Source organism: Eleutherodactylus coqui, chromosome 2 (assembly GCF_035609145.1).
Source record: "Eleutherodactylus coqui strain aEleCoq1 chromosome 2, aEleCoq1.hap1, whole genome shotgun sequence".
NCBI classification, from domain to species: domain Eukaryota; kingdom Metazoa; phylum Chordata; class Amphibia; order Anura; family Eleutherodactylidae; genus Eleutherodactylus; species Eleutherodactylus coqui.
This window is the reverse complement of record NC_089838.1, coordinates 246,416,170-246,434,899: the sequence shown is the minus strand read 5'-3', so window position 1 is coordinate 246,434,899 and position 18,730 is coordinate 246,416,170. Positions and strand designations below refer to the sequence as shown.

Genomic DNA, 18,730 nt, shown 5'->3' with positions numbered 1-18,730 from the left:
GAAAAACATTTGTAAGTTCTCATTGTTTATGCATTGACCTTATACTTCTATGCAGTGTTTACTATTAACATTGTCCACAAATGAGCAACATGAAAATATACCTATAAAATGAGTTGTGGGAATAGTCGCCTTGGTAATGACACGATTCAAAACTTGCTCGAAAATCACACTTCTTACTGGCTCATGAACCTAGAAACATAAAGCAAACAAGTCTTAAAGTTTTGCAGGAGAGGAAAACAATGTGGGCATGGGCGAGAGAGGAACAATATAACAAAAACTTCACCTTGAAGGTTTCCAGTAAAATTTTGGATCCAAGCTGACTGGCCTGTTGACTTGGTGATCCTGAAGCGGCCTCTGACACTTTAGCGCCAGGGATCATTTTAGGCCCGTAGGAGTCCATTAAGAGAAAGCCAAGCTCCACAAGCCCTTGGGTGACATGGTCCCAACCAAACACACTGTGGCAGAAAACATGATTTTTAGTCATTATTTTTATTTGTTCATTACAGAATATATTAACAAACTTCATCCACAAATTATAAAGTAACACAAGCAGAGTCTTCTTCACACTTGGTGGTAATGGCTTGGCAAAAAACTACTACCACATCTACAGGTTTCTCATTATAGTGGGCAGTGTTTTTTCTTCTTTAAGATATTGTGCTTTAATCTACATACTTTATTGGGCTTATGAATATAATATATAATGTCTTCTCATTTGGACCCTCTCAGATTAGCTAGCATTACACAGGCCATCTACTGATTTCAATGGGCATTGACTACCAAAGTACTAGATTTGCTCTCTGATCACACTGCTTGTGTGATCAGTGCTGGCCAATCAGGGAGCAGTGCAAAGTATGGATTAAGTAGCAAGAAAATTGCAGCAGACACCTTGGATGGCTGAAATAGGGATCTTAACTAGTGGAGAGGGACATTGGCAGAGAAGAACAGCAGCAGCTGTTATATCCCCTCCTTTGGCCTCCTCTGGGACAGGATTTAGTCCTGAGGTCTGGAAAGTTGGTTTAATAGGGATTTGCATGTTTGTATAAAAAGCTTGCATGAAGGATACATGAATGTTCCTTAACAGAACATTGGGAGGACTTTACCCACATATTTGCACTGGATTCTGGCAGGTAAAAAAGTCACAAATATTGGCGCACACTGCATTTTGTCAAATGTTTTGGGACTTTTTTCATTTCAATGAAACACTCGCCACTTTTGCGGAAAGTAGGTGGGGTTTTAGCATGGACTCCCAACAAATTTACTATAATAATAATTAAAGTACAGTTCAAATTTACTTCAGATCACAACTAGCATAGATATGCCTTTCTGGCGCCTCTTTCTCCAGCACACCGACACTAACGACTGGTGCAAGATTGCCAGTCTTTAGTAGATTTTTCCCCAATGGCTATACAAGCTTTCATTTATTTAACAATAAAGAGAATATAGGATACAGTATGCCTATGTAGATTTTATTTATTATTGCATTGCAGATATCCAAGGATTTATAATATCATCTACAAATAGATTTTGAATGTCTGTGGGAATAACTCTGACCTTAGCTTCACACAGAGCATCTCATTCTATGTCTGACCACACCAAATACAACCTCGAGAACAACAGCTGATATCACAAAACTATAATACAGTTTGTTGTTTCACTAGTAACCTCAATTTTTCTTTTTTGGGTGTAAAGAGCATCCTTCATTACCTGTTTTTAATGATTTCAAGCAGCAGTGTAGAGACACAGGGCGGCTGTGGTACTAAATCACGTAGAAATTTAGAGCCTTGCTGAAACTGAAAGTCTTTAAAACCTTTCAATATGGTACTTTTCAGGAAATCAAATACCTATACAATGAAGAAAACACAGTAATATTGTCATACAAATAGGTAACAAAATCCAGCTCTTCTGATCAGCCCGTGCTAATATGTTTTATGTCAGCAGATAGTTCTAAGAGATAAAATAGGGAAAATGTCAAAATACTGGGCAGTTTTTAAATCAACATGAAACAAGCTACATATTTTCTTTTACTTCCATTTAAATAGAATAACCCTCAATAGACTTCTTGTTACCTGCTTCTCAAACCTTTGTATTCTGGATACAGACAACAAGAGCGCAATACTGAAAGGACATAAGAATTTGCTTGAGTCTCCTTGCTGTCCGGCCTACAAAAGAATACAAACAATAACACACAACATACTGTAATAAACTATAAAAGTAAATTACTGCAAACACTCTGTGATAAACTGTCTGTTCTGGCTCATGTCGGGAATGTGAGGTCCCACTATGGACAAGTGTTGTCTTTGTGAAGCCCACCCCATTAACCTGGTATAGTCAGCCATAAAGCTATATACGTCCTAACTGCCTATGTCCTGTGCAGTAAGGGCGTATATAGATGTATGTAACATATGATGTGTATGGAGCAGGCTCGGAAGTCGAGTCCACACCATACGCAGCAGGTGGCAGCTATCTTTTACGACCAACAACTACCTGCAACATCCTTGATTACAGATAATTTCAATCGTGGGTGTTAACCTTTTAAATCCTGCTGTCCATTCTGACACTTGTGTTTAAATGATCCGTCAGATTTAAATGTCCTGAACAGTGCCCCCGCAATAAGGTTTTGGGGTGCTGTCTGGATGTCATGGCAGCCTGGGGCCTTCTGATGGCTTCCAGGACTGCCATGATTGTTTGCCTATTAAGATATGCCTATGGCACGCCTTAATAAAATGCCTGTTAAAACACAGTATAATGCAATACCATAGTATTTCAAGAATGAATAACAATGGAGCAATCCAACAGAGTGTTCTAGGAAAATATGCTTCAAAAATTTTAATTTTATGTGGAATGAAAGTATTTACTAAAACAGATATATAAGGAGAGTTGACAGGCCCTCTTTATAAGATATTTCAGGAAGAGAACATTTGTCCATACTAGCATTACTATGGGACCACACAATCTCCTGCATGAGCCAGAAAAAAGAAACAGTCTCGCTTTGGCTGACTCCGGCAGTCCATGCATCACATGGTTAACTTTGTATTCAATCCAACTTCCCCAGCAGTGACCAAACAAGCATCTCTGTAAAAATCTAGCAGAGTAGAGAAAAAAAAGGAGTTCAACCCTTTGCTGCCTCAGCTGGTCTACAGCTAAAAGTTTGGGACTTCAAATAAACACCCCATCTCCCAATCTCAGCTCTAGCAGCCCCACGGGAGGAAAAACCAGAGGAAACAAAATAGATGCCTCCTGTGACAATTATAGAATAATTTTGATGTCTTGCATTGCCATTTAGGAAGAACTGGATCAACGAAGAACTCCTCTCCTGGCAATGACCATCAATTTGCTAAGGACAAACGATCAGTAGTATATGGATTACAATGCTCCTCGCAAATGTACTTTTCAGGCACAGCAAGGAACAGTCCAAATAATTGCATATTTTTATAATTTTTGTATAAACCATAAAATTTAACTGAATTGTCCACTTACCTTCACAAGCTCTCGACCTAGATCCTGGTCAAATTTAACAGCAAAGCCAATGTGCAAAATAATTGTACCCTCAACTTGGCGAAGTTGTTCTTTGGGCAGAGTTGAATCAATCAGATCTAGGGAGCTACAAGCAGAGTCAATGTATTAATGCACAGCAATTGTCTAGTGGATCAAAGCCCTTACTTTTTCCATTCACATGAAGATCAAATTTTTCGCTGCACAAACTGTACTGTCTCGTTCGTTTCATTGGGGGGGACAGGAAACTATGGGTATAGGCTGCTGCCATTAGGAGGTGTGACACTAAGGAAACAGAGAGTTAGCACTTCCTATGCAGACTATACTCGCCTACAGGCACTGAGCTAATCGGTTTTAGCTTAGTGTCAGTAGGAGGCAGACACAGATCTTGTTCTCCAGGTCCGTTCTACCTAGTGTGTTTAGTTTAGTAGATAGAAAAATAAAAAAGGAAAACCTTTCTCCCTTACAGATTGGGGTAACAGAGAGGAAACCAGAGACAAGGGAACAGTGCTAAGCAAACTGTCACCCTTCGCTCGCCGATGGCCAAACCACAAGGATAGAAGACTGCTCTGTTATCTCACCAATAAAAGATGGTCCGTGCAAACCAGCTCCTGCCCGCATGCCTTCTAGAGCGTGGCACAAAACAGTGGAGACACATCAATGCTCCCAGATGGCCCCAGAGACAGGACTTCAGGACAGATAAATATATCCCTCCCTAGCTCATATTTCCCCATAGCCTATTTTGGGAACCCCATTAGGTCTCCAGGCCTCTCTCATCCTTCCCTTTAGGCTCCTATTGGGTGTGTTTTCTCCCCTAAGTTCTTAGATTTTTTAAGCCTAAGTGCCCTCCCTGTAATTCAGCTTCTGGGGGTCCTCTCAGCATTCTACCTGTTTTTTCTGGAACCCATCTGGGCCCTCTCTGACTCCCCATGCTTCCCCCAGTTTGTGCATTGTGGCAGCTGCAATGAACGGGAATCAATTAACAGAGAAATGTCATGGACTATTAGACTGGATTCATATATGTAGTTTTCACAGTTTTTGATGCAGTTCTTGAAACTGCATGTATGAATCCAGCCCTACAGTCTCCAAGAGGTGATTTATTACAACCTCCCCCTTCTCTCAGAGGCCATTAAATGGTAGTGGAGCTACATACAGAGCTTAATCTGTACGTATGTATATAAAGTTACTATCCTGTCTTATCTAGGCCTCCAGCAGTACAATATAGAGCTCTGCTGATCCTGCCTAAATCTACACAGAAAAGCTGACATGTAAGCTGAATATACAAGAAGCTTTAGCCTACTGTGTGTGTATTCTAGTGGCTAGTTTGAAAACTTGAATGTATCAAGAATTATATATGCATGTGTATGGTCTATGGCAAGTGGGGGTTACTTTCCCGGGATCTCTCACTTACCTTCCCCTGCCCAGGGGTGGCAGCACCGCAATGACATCCATAAAACACTAGATAAAGTCCAAATGCTGGTTCCTCCAGCGTTTATTTCAGCATAGCATACCAAACATATTCAGCATACACATACAGTCCAGCATATCCTATGCAACTTCGCACTGTTGTGGGTCACAGTGCACATAGCAAGACATACCGCTTCCTTCAGCGTACCTTCCAGGAAGGTGACTTTGCCTCAGCAGGCGTCCAGCGAGGGGCTGACTTCCCCCTGTCCGCTCAGTGCTTCCAGGTCCCCCACAGACCAGCTCCAAGTCTACATAGACCTCAGGGCCTTATGCCCCACAGGCCTCAATGGACCAAAGCTCCACAGGCTTTAACAGATCTAAGCTTGTGAGGGAGTGAAAATTTAAACCCATGTCGTACAGGCTACTTTTGCTACTGCATTATCACAGGTCACATACAACATTTAAAAAAAACGCAGGAGAGAAGCTAAATAATATGTTTTAATAAAACCTGCTTTAAATAATATGCCATTTTCTATTTATGTGCTGCCTTTAAACCCAACATAAATCACTTTATTATTGAGTTGTATTTACCCTTCATCCTTTTCCTCCGTCATCAACTGCTGGTCCAAATCATTGAAAACATTGATAATGCCTTCTAGAATGTTCTTCTTACTGCCCTGTATTGAAAATAAACACAAGCAACATTTGCTAAATTTACTCTATATAAAGTATCACCATTTCCATGGTTTTCCTTTTTATAGCAGTTATAGAATTTTTCAATATACTTTTCTGATTAATTCAATCACAACCTTCATAGAGGAAAAGAAAAAAATCTGTCCTGGTCATGTGATGGATAAGTGTGCTGTAACGCTTCTTAGTAAATGACACCAACCTGATCAGCTTCTATGAGGAGGTAAGTTCTAGACTGGACTGTGGAGAGTGATTGGATCTTGTGTATCTGGACTTTTCCAAAGCGGTTGATACTGTGCTGCATAAAAGGCTGGTATATAAAATGAGAATGCTTGGTCTGGAGGAGAATGTGTGTAAGTGGGTGAGTAACTGGACAGTGATAGAAAGCAGAGGGGGGGTTATAAATGGTACGTACTCTGATTGGGTTACCAGTGGGGTATCATAGGGGGCAGTATTGGGCCCTATTATTTTCAAAATATTTATTAACGCTGTTGTGGAAGGATTGTGCAGTAAAATATCAATATTTGCTGGTGATACAAAACTATGTAAGGGTGACTACACACTACAGTTCTTGTTTACTGCGAAATTCGCAGCTTTTTTTTTCTCCAGGTGTCTATGGGACTTTCTAATGTTAAAAAGAGGATTTGGATAAGTTGGGGGCAAAAAAGTGGCAAATGAGGTTTAACCCTGATAAAGGTTAGGTCATGCACATGGGCAGGGGAAATACATGTCACTATTACACACTAAATGGGAAACCACTGTATAACACCGACATGGGAGAGGACTTGGGGATTTGTGTTATCTGTAAGCTTAACTGGAGCAACCAGTGTCAGGCAGCTGCTGCCAAGGCAAATAGGATTATGTAGTGCATCAAAAGAGGTCTAAGGGCACATGATGAGAACATTGTTCTTCCTCTTTACAAGTCACTGGTCAGACCACACATGGAATATTGTGTACAGTTTTGGGCACCGGTACTCAAGGAGGACATAAAAGAGCTTGAGAGGGTGCAAGGGCAGCCAACTAAAATAAAAAATGGAATGGGAGGACCACAATACCTAGAGAGGTTATCAAAACAGGGGTTATTTAGTTTAGAAAAAACACATCTGAGGGACGACCTAACAACTATGTATACATATATCAGGGGACAATACAGAGATCTCTACCATCTATTTATACCCAGGACTGTGACTGGAACATCCTCTATGTCTAGAGGAAAGAAGGTTCCTACATCGACATAGAAGGGGGCTCTTTACTGTAAGAGCAGTAAAACAATGGAACTCTCTGCCTGAGGACGTGGTGATGGTGAATTCGATAAAAGAGTTCAGAAGGGTCGGTGTTCTGGGGATCATTCCGATTTCCAGGTTGAAGACAGGAAACAATTTTTTTCCTTTAAAAATGAGGAAAATTGGCTTATACCTCATTGAGATTTTTTTGGCCTTCCTCTGGATCAACTTTGGGAAATAATAGGCTGAACTAGATGGACGTATGTCTTCGTTCAGCTTTACATACTGTGTTACTATGTGAGATCTTGAAAAACATGGAATTGGTACCGAAAGTAGATTTAAAAATGATATAACTTTTCATTATACAAAATATTTTGTGAGGAGAGGGAATATATAATCTCCACACTCCAGTGTCCCAGACCTCGGTGGGTAACATTTCTAATGATGAATAATTGTTCTGATTAAAGTGGATTTTCAAGTATACACATTGATGGAAAAAGGTTGTTGTGTACTGCATATGCAGCAAGAGGTGTCTGCACATGCGCAGCTGCCCTCCATTATAATGAATAGTTAAGATGGAAACAACACAGTGTCTTCACTGGGCTGATATTAAATACCTCCAACTACAAGGTTGATTGCAGGCAAATAGTTTTTTTCGAAAAGTCACAGTTTAATGATAATTTTACATGCAGTTTTTTTTGTGCTAAAGCCAAAAGTGGATCCAACTGGAAGCAAAAATAAGAGCCTTTCCTGTTTGCCTATCTTCTGAGTCCACTTCCAGCTTTGGCTTAAAAAAAAAAACTACATGAAAAACTGCCACAAAGCTACACAGTTTGGGGTTTGTTTTTTTTAAAGGGGAGTTCACACATTGTTGATGTGCTGAAGATTTTGTCTCGGATTTTGGTGCAGATCTGCAGCAGATTCCATCCTTTAAATCTATGATTCAAATTTAAAGGATGGAATCTGCTGCAGATCTGCACCAAAATCCAAGATAAAATCTTCAGCACATCAACAATGTGTGAACTCCCCTTTAAAAAAAAAAAAAAAAAAAACTGTGCAAAAAAAAAACATTTAAAAAAAAGAAAGAGTGACTGAACATGGACAGCTACATCTCTGATGCAAATAGGGCAGATCTGGTGTTGACCACTATCCTGTAGTCTAAAGGCCCTTTACACGCAAAGATAATCTTTCAAACAACTGAAAGATTTAGTGATCTATTTGCATAAAGTCTTAATGGCCATTAACACTTCATCTTCATTTGCATGCAAAAGGGCCTGCACAATTTGTATGTAGAGCCCAGCATGTTTAATTACACGCGCAGCTGTGCAAACAGCTGCCACACATTCCATCCTTCACCTTGCTGCTTGTGTAAACATGCTGTGGGGAGAACAGCTTGCGGTCTATTGAAAGATAAATGTGTTTGCTTAATCTTTCAGTGGCTGAACGATGGATTTTAAGTTAACCTTAAAATCATCGTTGAAACGAAAAGTGCATGATGCCTGCGTTTACATGTAAGGATTATCACTCATTTTCGTCCATTTAAACTAATTGTGAGCGATAATAGTTGCATGTAAAAGGGCCGAAGGGCTGAAACAGATGGGTGTGATTTTGTCTCGTTATGCAGCAGTGATTTTTATGTTACGAAACAAAAGCCATGATTTGGATGGTTTTGTTTCCACTATCGGGATTTTCACACGTTATTACCATGCTCGAGAAAAGATAGAACTTGCCCTATCTTCCTCACACCCGGTTAATATGTGTGATAAAAGATAGGGCAGGATCTATCTTCACGCTTTTTATTTCAAACTTGCACAGAATTTGAAAGGTAAAGATTTTAACTTTGTTCATGCGCTACTACGCTCTGTAGTTGTGTATACGCCTATGTGAATAAGCCCTAATAGGAGAATTTAAAGCCACTTACGGCAGTTTGGCATTAGAATATTTCATTAATGTGTACATCCCAATTATACCACATTTTCTATTAATGGCGGACAGTCAGCAAGACCTTACCTTTGCAGAAAGCAGCAGCAACTGGTAGACCAGCGGCGGCATCTCTTGAAGGTCTACCTTAGACAACAGTCTGATAACTTTTTCCGCAACAAACTGAAGTTCTTCTGTACTCAGCAAAACATCTCTGAAAAGACATATATTAATAGAACCACTAATAATATTTAAACCATTAAAGCTAATACAGAGTTGTATTCTGTTATACGAGCCAGATTATGTATTTTTACGACAGCTTTTAATGATGGGTCAAAATGCTGAAGCACCCGAACCTTACCGAACATCTTTGCCACGAAAAGGAACATCGGGTCAGGAAATATAAACAGTGTCCGTTTTCTCTGAGAGAACTTACCATACTATCACAATGTGAATGGAGGAAAATACCAGCTGAATTTTTTCAGACGTTAGTAGAAAGATTGCAATAGAGAGTATGCACTATTAGGATCAAAGGAGGCCACTAAGTATTAAGATATGGAAGTAAATATTACTTTTGATTCTTGCTAAGGTGTGCAATTACTTTTAGCAGGATAGCGCATTGTTCTAAACTTTGCTACTAACATATTATTTAAAGGGTTGTCCCGTGAAAAGAACTCACAGGATAGGAGACTAAATATCTGATTGATGGGGTCCAACCATTGGCACCCCCACTGATGAAGAGAATGGGGGTCCCGAGTGTCCCTGAATGAATGGGTGTCGTGGTCACATTTCTATAGGACTGTCAGACATACTCAAACTCTGGTACTTGGCAATCTCTGGCAGGGCCACAGGGATAAATGGAGCCCCAACAAAGGAAAAAGCAAGGAGGCTTGGCAGAGATAAAAAACAACTATATCATACTAGTCTTAACACTTTAAGACCTCATGTCCACGGGGAAAATCAGGCCTGCTACGGATTCTCCATGGAGAATCCGTAGCGGGTCCCTCCCCTGCCCCGCGGACATGAGGGCTGAAAATAAGAATAAACTCACCTGCTGCGGCCAATATACACTGTCCCTCTCTGGAGGGGTAGGAGGCGGTCTGGGCCGGGAGCAGTGCACTGAGCTCCCACGCCACTCTGCCACTCGCCATTGATTGCAATGGGAGGGGCAGGACGCGGGCGGAGCTAAGTTCCGCCCCGTTTCGTTGCAAATGGTGGAGAGGCGGCGGTAGCTCAGTGCACTGCTCCCGGTCCAGCCCGCCTCCTCCCCCTGCAGAGAGGGGCAGCGTATATTGTTCGGGCGTGAAAACCCGGCTGATATACGCATGTCAGAATGAGCCCTAAGAAAGATTTACTAATGCTCATAGGGCTACTTGACCTTTGGGACAAACGCTTTTGCAGTATATTATTGTGTGCCATATGCCTCAACAAGGCACACAGATGCTAGGGATACAGCAAATGCTGACACTTTTTTGGGAACAGAAAAATGAATAAAAAGCTGATAAATCATCCAAATTCATGTGAATTGAAAGCCTTGTGCCCGTTTACCAACAAAACTTGTACCATGAAGGGTTGGTCGTTTCACTTTTATTTTGTAAATATGTCTGCTCATGAAAATACATAGAAAAGGTGAACTATAGGAATAATCTTACCTAAACATTGATGTAAGAAAAATGACACATTTTGGATCCCACCTTCAAGAATAAAAGAAAATCAATTAGAAGTATAACATTAGGAATAACACTTTATGTTCTTAGATTGGTCAAGTTAGTAAAAAGTAATCTTCAGCAGTTTAATAGTTATATATGTTTTATACAGTGACAACCAATATGGCTGCTTCATTACCTCATTACCATGATTTATACAATGACATCATTTACCACGAATAAGTACAATATACAAAGCAGGGTTAAAAGAAAAGCCATAACATTAAAACAGTGCTGGACCCGTCATGCTCACAAAATAAGCTCTGCCCAGTAGGTATGGACTGCCTAAGACCTGTGAAGATGTTCTGCTGTATTTGGCACCAAGACTTTAGCAGCAGATCCTTTAAGTCCTGTAAAATGCAAGGCTGGATATCAGTGAATCGGATGCGCATTAGGCTGGTCTCAAAGGGGCGAGAAAAATCGCACAATTCTCTTGCGATGCGACAGCGCTACAAATCACATGTATATGAAGCCCATGCTTTCCAATGGGTTCTTTCACATTAGCAATATTTTGTAGGCTGCTTCATTGCGAGAAAAAAAAACAAAACACGGGTTTCTGAATATTGCTGCGATTTGCTACCGTATGTTTTGTAGCCCATGTTTCCCTATGGAGCCTTCATTTCTGTTGCATCGCATGAAAACTGCGTTTTCATGCGGTGTGATGCAACTTTTAGAATAGGAAATCCTACTACAAAAGCCCTAAAATGAGGCCTATCTGCATCACAAAAAAACTTTAACACAATACATCACCTAACAGGCACTGTGGGCTCTGCCGTGCGTCTCCTCTGCAGCTCCGGCAAACTTCCTTGTAGTTTTTAGTCAGCACTTCCTGGTTTGGAGGTTCAAAATTCCCACCTCCAGGAAGCGCTGGCTCTGATTGGTTCTCGAGCACCATAGCTCAGCAAATCTCTAGAGTTCTCGATGAACCAATCACAGCCATTCAATGAATTAGCCAGCATTTGTAATTGCAAGCGCAGCTCTTGTTGAAATCAATGGGAAACATACCTGCAGTTACAAGCGCCGGCCACTACACTGGTCAGAGCAGCAGGCACACGATCAGCTGATCGGTCGGGGTCCACTATTGATGGCCTATCTTAAAGATAGTTCATCAATAGGATTTTCCACGGAAAACCACTTTAAAGGATCTACTGCTGCCAACATCTTGGTGCCAGAAATCACAGGACACCTTCACAAGTCTTGAGAAGTTCATGCTTCGACGAGCCAGAGCTGTTTGGAGACATGAGGGGGGGTCTACTCAGTATTAAGCAGGATGTTTTAATGTTATTGCTAATCGATGTATAATGGCATATTGTACCTAGTCAAATATAACATCTAAGAGCATGGGGGGAAAAAGCCTGATAAGAAGTAGTAAAAATTCCACATACCTGCTGGAACACAGACTGTTAATAATCTGCTTCTTGCATTCTTCTCCAGTTATATCACCTTAAAAGTAAAAGCACTTATTGTTTTTTTTTCTCAGATGCACAAAAAGAATTAATGGGTTAATAAAAGATTTATTTCAGAGATATGAATATGGTGATGGATCCCGCTGTGGATAGATTTGGGGGTGGTGCTCGGAGGGAGGGAGACACGAATAAGACCCGCCTGGCCTCTATTATCTCGGTAATGGGATGGCTAGACCTATGGCGAATATTTCACCCGCAACAAAAGGAATACACCTGCCATGCAGCCCACAATCACGCACTCAGTCGAATAGACTATATATTTGGGTCCCCTTCACTAGTTCCTAAAATCGACTCAATAGAGTTCCTACCTCGAGGTGTCTCAGACCACTCACCAATACGTATGATTCTTAAAAACCCAGGTCCAATTACAATCAAGAGACCAAGGGTACACCCATTCTGGCTTTCGTTATGTGGACCTAACGACCGCATACCGGATCAGATCCAAATATACTATGAGGCACACGCAGATACAATTCTAGTATGGGAGGCATTTAAACCCTACCTCAGAGGCGGTTTAAGGTCCTCAATTTCATTTATTAAAAGAGCCACGGCACGGGAAGGCGAACTCTTAGCAGAACAATGCCAACAATTAGAAAGAGAATTTGTAGCTGACCCTACAGACACTAAAAGAGACAAATGGCTCCAGATAGGCAGAGACTATTTACTATATCTGAAAGAGAAAGCCCAGAGGAACCTTTTCTTTACCCGACAGTCCTTTTTTGAACAGGGAAACCAATCCAGCAAATTACTTGCCTATATGGCGCGACAGGAGACCGCCCCCCCATCTATACTGAGAGTTAAATCAGCTGAGGAAACAATGCTTACGGACCCGAAAGAAATCCTAGATAGATTTCAACAATTCTACGACGACCTATATCAATCGCGAGTTAATTACACACCTGCAGAACTAGAAACCTACCTAACTGACATAATATTCCCAGAAATACAAGACGATTACAAGTCCTTATTAGACTCTCCCATTACAACGGAAGAGATTGAAGAAGCAATAAATGAAATGGCAAAGAATAAAACTCCGGGCGTGGACGGGCTACCAGTGGAAATCTACCAACACTACAAAAAAGAAATAATTCCACACCTGTTCTCCTTATATAAATGCATATTTGATAAAAGCCGTCTCCCAGAGTCGATGCTGGAGGCCAACATAGTGCTTATCCTTAAACCGGACAAAAACCCAGAGGAATGCGGCTCGTATAGGCTATTTCTTTATTAAACACTGACTATAAAATCCTTACTAAAATACTGGCCTCCCGTCTAAACCAAATCATAGGGGAAATTATACACCCCGACCAATCCGGTTTTATCCCGGGTAAATCAACATCGGACAACATCAGAAGAACACAGGTGATCACACAGGTGGGGTGGAGATGGAGATCAGACTGGGCCCTGGCCTCACTAGACGCAGCTAAGGCGTTCGACTCCGTCGAGTGGCTATATCTGATAGAAGTCTTACGGAAATTCGGGTTCGGAGACACTTTTATAAAATGGATCTCTATTCTATATAAAGCCCCGACCGCCAGGTTAACGGTAAACGGCCTGGCCTCCGCCTCCTTCCCACTACACAGGGGGACCCGACAGGGATGCCCATTTTCCCCCCTTCTATTTGCAATTGCAATCGAACCCCTAGCCTTGAAAATTCGACAGCACACCTCATACAAAGGCGTCCAGATAGGGCCCAGAGAGGACAGAATAGGCCTGTATGCGGACGACATAATATTATATATGTCAGACCCTAGAAACACCCTGCCGCTAGCCATATCAGTGATCGATAAATTTGGAACTTTCTCAGGCCTATGCATCAACTGCCAAAAGTCCGCTTTTATGCCCCTAAGACCAGAGGGATGGCGGATGGGAGACGTATTCTGTAAATTACAAATCACCCCCAGATTTAAATATCTTGGTATGCACATCACCAGTGACCATACCCAGAGCCTCGAGTTAAATATCACCCCCCTACTGACAACCCTACAGCAAAAATTGAAAAGTTGGAGTTCCCTACCACTATCTGTAGCAGGCAGGATAAACCTCATAAAAATGATAATACTCCCCAAATACCTATATTGCCTAGAGCACACAGAAACAACTATACAACAGAAATTCTTTAAAAAAACGAACTCCTTAATAACGTCATTCATATGGGGAAACTCTAGAGCCAAGCTACTTGTAGATACTCTACAGCGCCCTAAAGAGATGGCAGGAATGGCGCTACCAGACTTTAAACTATATTACTTGGCGGGACAGGTTAGGTATCTCCGCCATTGGTTGTCGAGCGCGCCTCTCCCTAACTCCGAGCACCACCTGATGTATTTCCTTGCGGAAACATCGCTCTGGATCCTCCTGGAAAAACCAGGATTAATGACCAAACAAATGCTACCCATCCACAGACTAGCAGTGAACGTGTGGCAGACATGCAAATCATTAACTAGACAGGAGAACATCCCTCTGGAGACTCCCCTGTGGGACAACAGAGCACTACCACACTTGATGAACCTACCGGGCAAACAATTCTGGATAAACTCAGGAGAGCATGTATACGTGGACCAAACGCTGGCCTCCTTTGAACAATTGCAACAACTGTACCAGATTCCAAGGGCGGGATTCTTTAGATACCTGCAACTCCAACACGCACTGACTGCACAGTTCCCAGGACCTAGACAAACATTTTCCCAATACCCACTAATAGGCATATTGCGAACCCAAGGACCTAAAGGCCTGATATCGGTGCTGTACACCCATCTACTGCAAGCTAAAATCCCTGATACACCAATGACAGTAATGCAGAGATGGAGAGAACTTATTCCCACCCTCACTAGTGAGGATTGGGAAACAGCAATGTCCACATACACCACAGTATCACCGGCGGCAAACAACAAATTAACACAACTATACATCCTACACCAGTGCTATCTAACGCCGATCAGACTCTATAAAATGAATCTGATAACCACTAACCATTGTCACCGGTGCAGAGCACCTAATGCAAACTTTAACCACCTAATATGGAATTGCACAGACATTCAGGCATACTGGAGAGAGGTCATAGAGTTCCTAACACAAATACTGGGAATGCCGGTACCGCATGACCCCGCAGTGTGCCTGTTAGGTGTCCTAGACGAAGAACAATGGCAGTATCATGACAAGATATTTCTCACTAAGGTATTATTTTATGCCCGGAAAGCAATAGCTCTACGCTGGATGGACAGACGCCCCCCAACACTCTCAAAATGGCAGAACATTATTAATGCCGTCCTGCCATACGGAAAAAATCGTATACAAAAACAGAAAATGCCCTGAAAAATTTTATAAAGCATGGGAAAGATGGTGTGGGTCAACGAGTACGGTGTTCACACAAGATCAGTTCCATAACTTGCTGAGGACAGCTATACCTAGAAACGCCCAGTAAAACCAACAAAGAACCATACCCTCTACTGGCACTGCGAAGAAACCATATTATCATAAAAAATGTAACAAATGTATGTGTTAATGGAATGTACTAAAGCATTGTCGACATGAGTGCAATGAGCCTATGATGTAACCAAAGTTCTTTATTCAGTTATTGTACAAAATACAGTGTTTTCAATAAAACGAGTTTAAAAAAAAAAAAAAGATTAATTTCAAGATTTAATTAATTTCCAAGAAAGTAAAGACAGGCGCTTTCATGTGTAGGGTTGATTTAAAAATAGCCGGTCATATAAATCAATTCTGCTCACCTTGCTGTGCTGTGCGAGACATAACACTATTGATGAAGAACAGAGGCCCATCCCGGTCTTAAGGCCCATTTACACGTAACAATTATCGTTCAAATGAGCGATGATCGTTACATGTAAACACGGGCATTGTGCAGTTTTCATTTGAACAATGTTTTTAAGGTGAATTTAAAATTGTTCAGCTAATGAGAAATTAAGCAAACACATTTATCTCTCAATAGACCACACACTGTTATCTGCCGACACCTGTGGAGATAACAATGCAATCTGCAGTAGGCTGCAAGCAGAACAATGCAGCTGTGTGCAAAGCTGGGTGTGTGATTAATCACATGTTGGGATCTGCAAACAGCTCCAAAAGGCCCTTTTACATGCAAATAAAGATGATAAAGTGTTAATGGCCATTAACACTTTATGCAAATAGATCGCTAAATCTTTCAATCGTTTGAAAGATTATCTTTGCGTGTAAATGGGCCTTTACTTTTCTTGGCGAGTCCCAGATGAGATAAGGATATATACATTGAATACAGATGGATATGGCAATGGTGGGGTCCGCGGAGGTTGGCTTAATGGAACTTTTATTTATAACATTCTTAAAACAACTTGTTTCATGTCAGTACGCAGCTCTTCCTCAGGCCATTAGAAGGTGTTCTCATTATACACTGATGATTCCATAAGAAGGACTGCACCATTGTCACATCCGACTATATCCATTGTGTTTCCCAGGATGGCCACTTTTTATCAATTCTCATTATAGCGAAGACAACGGACACAGCGCCATTCGTATAGCTGATAATTTCATATTCATTTATTAAAGCCCAAAGATATTCTTCATAGTCCACACAAGTTTTCCTTGTTGTAATCCTGACCTATCCAGACTGAACTTCTCTTAATTGTATAGTATGTAATGCAGTAAACTATGAAAACTTTACTTAACTTTCTCTGCTAAAAAAGTTGCATTATATTCCATATGGAGTAATGCAAAACTTCATTTTGAGATGTTTTGCATAAAAGTGCTACAACTCTAAACATTACTAGCTCTTATACTAGCTGGCAAAAACAGGTACCAAGGGCAGAAAATCCACATAGATCTAGTCTCATGCCCAATACCTGAATGACATAGTATGTAAGGCCAAATGAAGACAATTTCCATCTAGTTCAGCCTGTTAAACCTCCTTGTTGATCCAGAGGGAGGCAAAAAACCCCAAGAGACAAAAGCCAATTAACTAGAGATGAGCAAGCACCCAAATGCTCGAGTCCATGTTATTCGAGTCGAGCTTTTCGTAAAATTCGAGAGCTCTACTCGAGTAACGAACCCCATTGACTACAATGGGAGACTCAAGCATTTTTGTATGTGGGACGCCGGGTGCTGAGCTTTTTTTTTTCCTAGGTTCTCGTTCTCTCTCTCTCTCCTGCCTGCCAAAATTTGCCAATGACGCACGCTGTGGCAGGGAGGGGCCAAAACATGCACGTCACAGCGGGGAGGAGCCAAAAGCTGGGGCGGGATCGAACACTGCGTGATGCTCGTTCGAGTAACGAGCACCATCCAGTACGCTAATGCTCGAACGAGCATCAAGCTCGGCAGAGTATGTTCGCTCAACTCTACAATTAACCTTTTCGGGGGGAAAATTCCTTCCTGACTTCCTAATGGCAGTCAGACTCACCCCTGGACAGCATACAGAATAGTTTCAGCTCTATAGTATGGTGCTGTAGGAATTGTGCGCATGTTTAATGCCTTCATACAGCACTTTTTTTATAGATATATTCTCCCCCCAAAATGGATCCTTCCAGGATTCAAGCACGCCAGAATGTTTTCCTCCATAAAATGAGAGGCATATGGAGATACGTATAGCAGTTTATAAGGCCATACTGTATCATATTGACTCCATAACCTGTCATTGTGTATTAAAGAATTGCAGTGAAGTGCATAACGTGGATTCCTATTGCCATCTGTGTAGTCTGAAACTTTATGCAGTACATTGCACCAGATTTCCTTTAGAAACAGAGTGATCCTAGGGAGAAATGCAGTCAGTTATACGAGTATGCGGCAAAAATACGGTGGTATGTTTTCCTCCATATAAATGCATTACCTCTCTCACCATATCACACCACCTTTTTTCATATGGAGTTAATCTGAGTAGATCACCATATTTTCTCAGGCATCAAAAGTAATTTCTTTTGCAATTATTATCATTTCCTTTATTAATAATTGATGGTACAGACGCCATTATATTACCATTGCCGTAGACCAAGGTTTCTCTTGCTGACAGGGCTTTGAGCACATTGGGAAACAATTCCAATGACTTTCCACTGGAAAGATTTCCAGCCTTTACTGTATCAAGAAAGAGATTGGCCAATTCAAGGAGAGCTGGTGCGGGGAACTGATGAACCTGAAAGTAATAACAAATGGAAAGTAGTAAGAACCTATCCAACATAATTAGTTAGACAGTTTGTCAGACAACCACTTGCAGAAAGAGAAGCGATAAATTGTTAAATTAGCACTGATTTGATCTTGAAATCACTGTTTGTCTGCTGAAAATCCTTTCATGAAAACAGGTGTTGTAACAATTTGCTGGGTAGAAAGCAGTGGCAGAAGGGTTAACTAGAGGCGATCACAACTACCCAATTATTGTTCAATGTAAATGCCAAGTGAACAACATACGATCACTGTGACGCCACTCGTTGCATGATCATTCAGATTTATCTTTTCGTGTAAAAGAGCCTACCTTGTGTTCAGGCCCAACCTGTGCTTTTTTGCAGTTTTAATATTCATCTTGTTTATATTATGTACCTGATTGTACAAGCATAACGAAGGAATAAAGCAAAGAAAAATCATCTGATGTGTCCGTATTCACATGTATCCACTATCTTTTAATATTCATCCCAGTAGTTTGACTGTTTCTTTAGTACGCAGAGAAGAAAACAGGCAATACGGCACAACTTACCAAGTGACTGCCTATTTTCCTATTAGAAACTACATTTCCAAGGCCCATTCTGCTCACTGCCAACATATGCACTGACTTTTTCTAATATTGACAGGCACACACTAATCTCAGTAAAATATGGCAACCATCTATTCCCAATGTATCATTTGCCAGTTCTAC

The 18,730-nt window shown here is 41.2% G+C and overlaps 1 protein-coding gene across 1 annotated transcript in view; it reads right to left on the bottom strand.

The window, feature by feature from the left end:
- FANCI (FA complementation group I) overlaps nt 1-18,730 on the bottom strand; it is a 67,935-nt gene that overhangs the window by 39,647 nt on the left and 9,558 nt on the right. Inside the window, exons 5-14 of the mRNA XM_066592799.1 lie at nt 17,863-18,016; nt 11,824-11,881; nt 10,385-10,426; nt 8,823-8,946; nt 5,491-5,576; nt 3,478-3,601; nt 2,067-2,159; nt 1,705-1,841; nt 284-455; nt 102-189 (exon numbers count right to left, since the gene is read on the bottom strand). Of these exons, the coding sequence (XP_066448896.1) occupies nt 102-189; nt 284-455; nt 1,705-1,841; nt 2,067-2,159; nt 3,478-3,601; nt 5,491-5,576; nt 8,823-8,946; nt 10,385-10,426; nt 11,824-11,881; nt 17,863-18,016 (1,078 nt within the window). The remainder of the gene's footprint in view (nt 1-101; nt 190-283; nt 456-1,704; nt 1,842-2,066; nt 2,160-3,477; nt 3,602-5,490; nt 5,577-8,822; nt 8,947-10,384; nt 10,427-11,823; nt 11,882-17,862; nt 18,017-18,730) is intronic.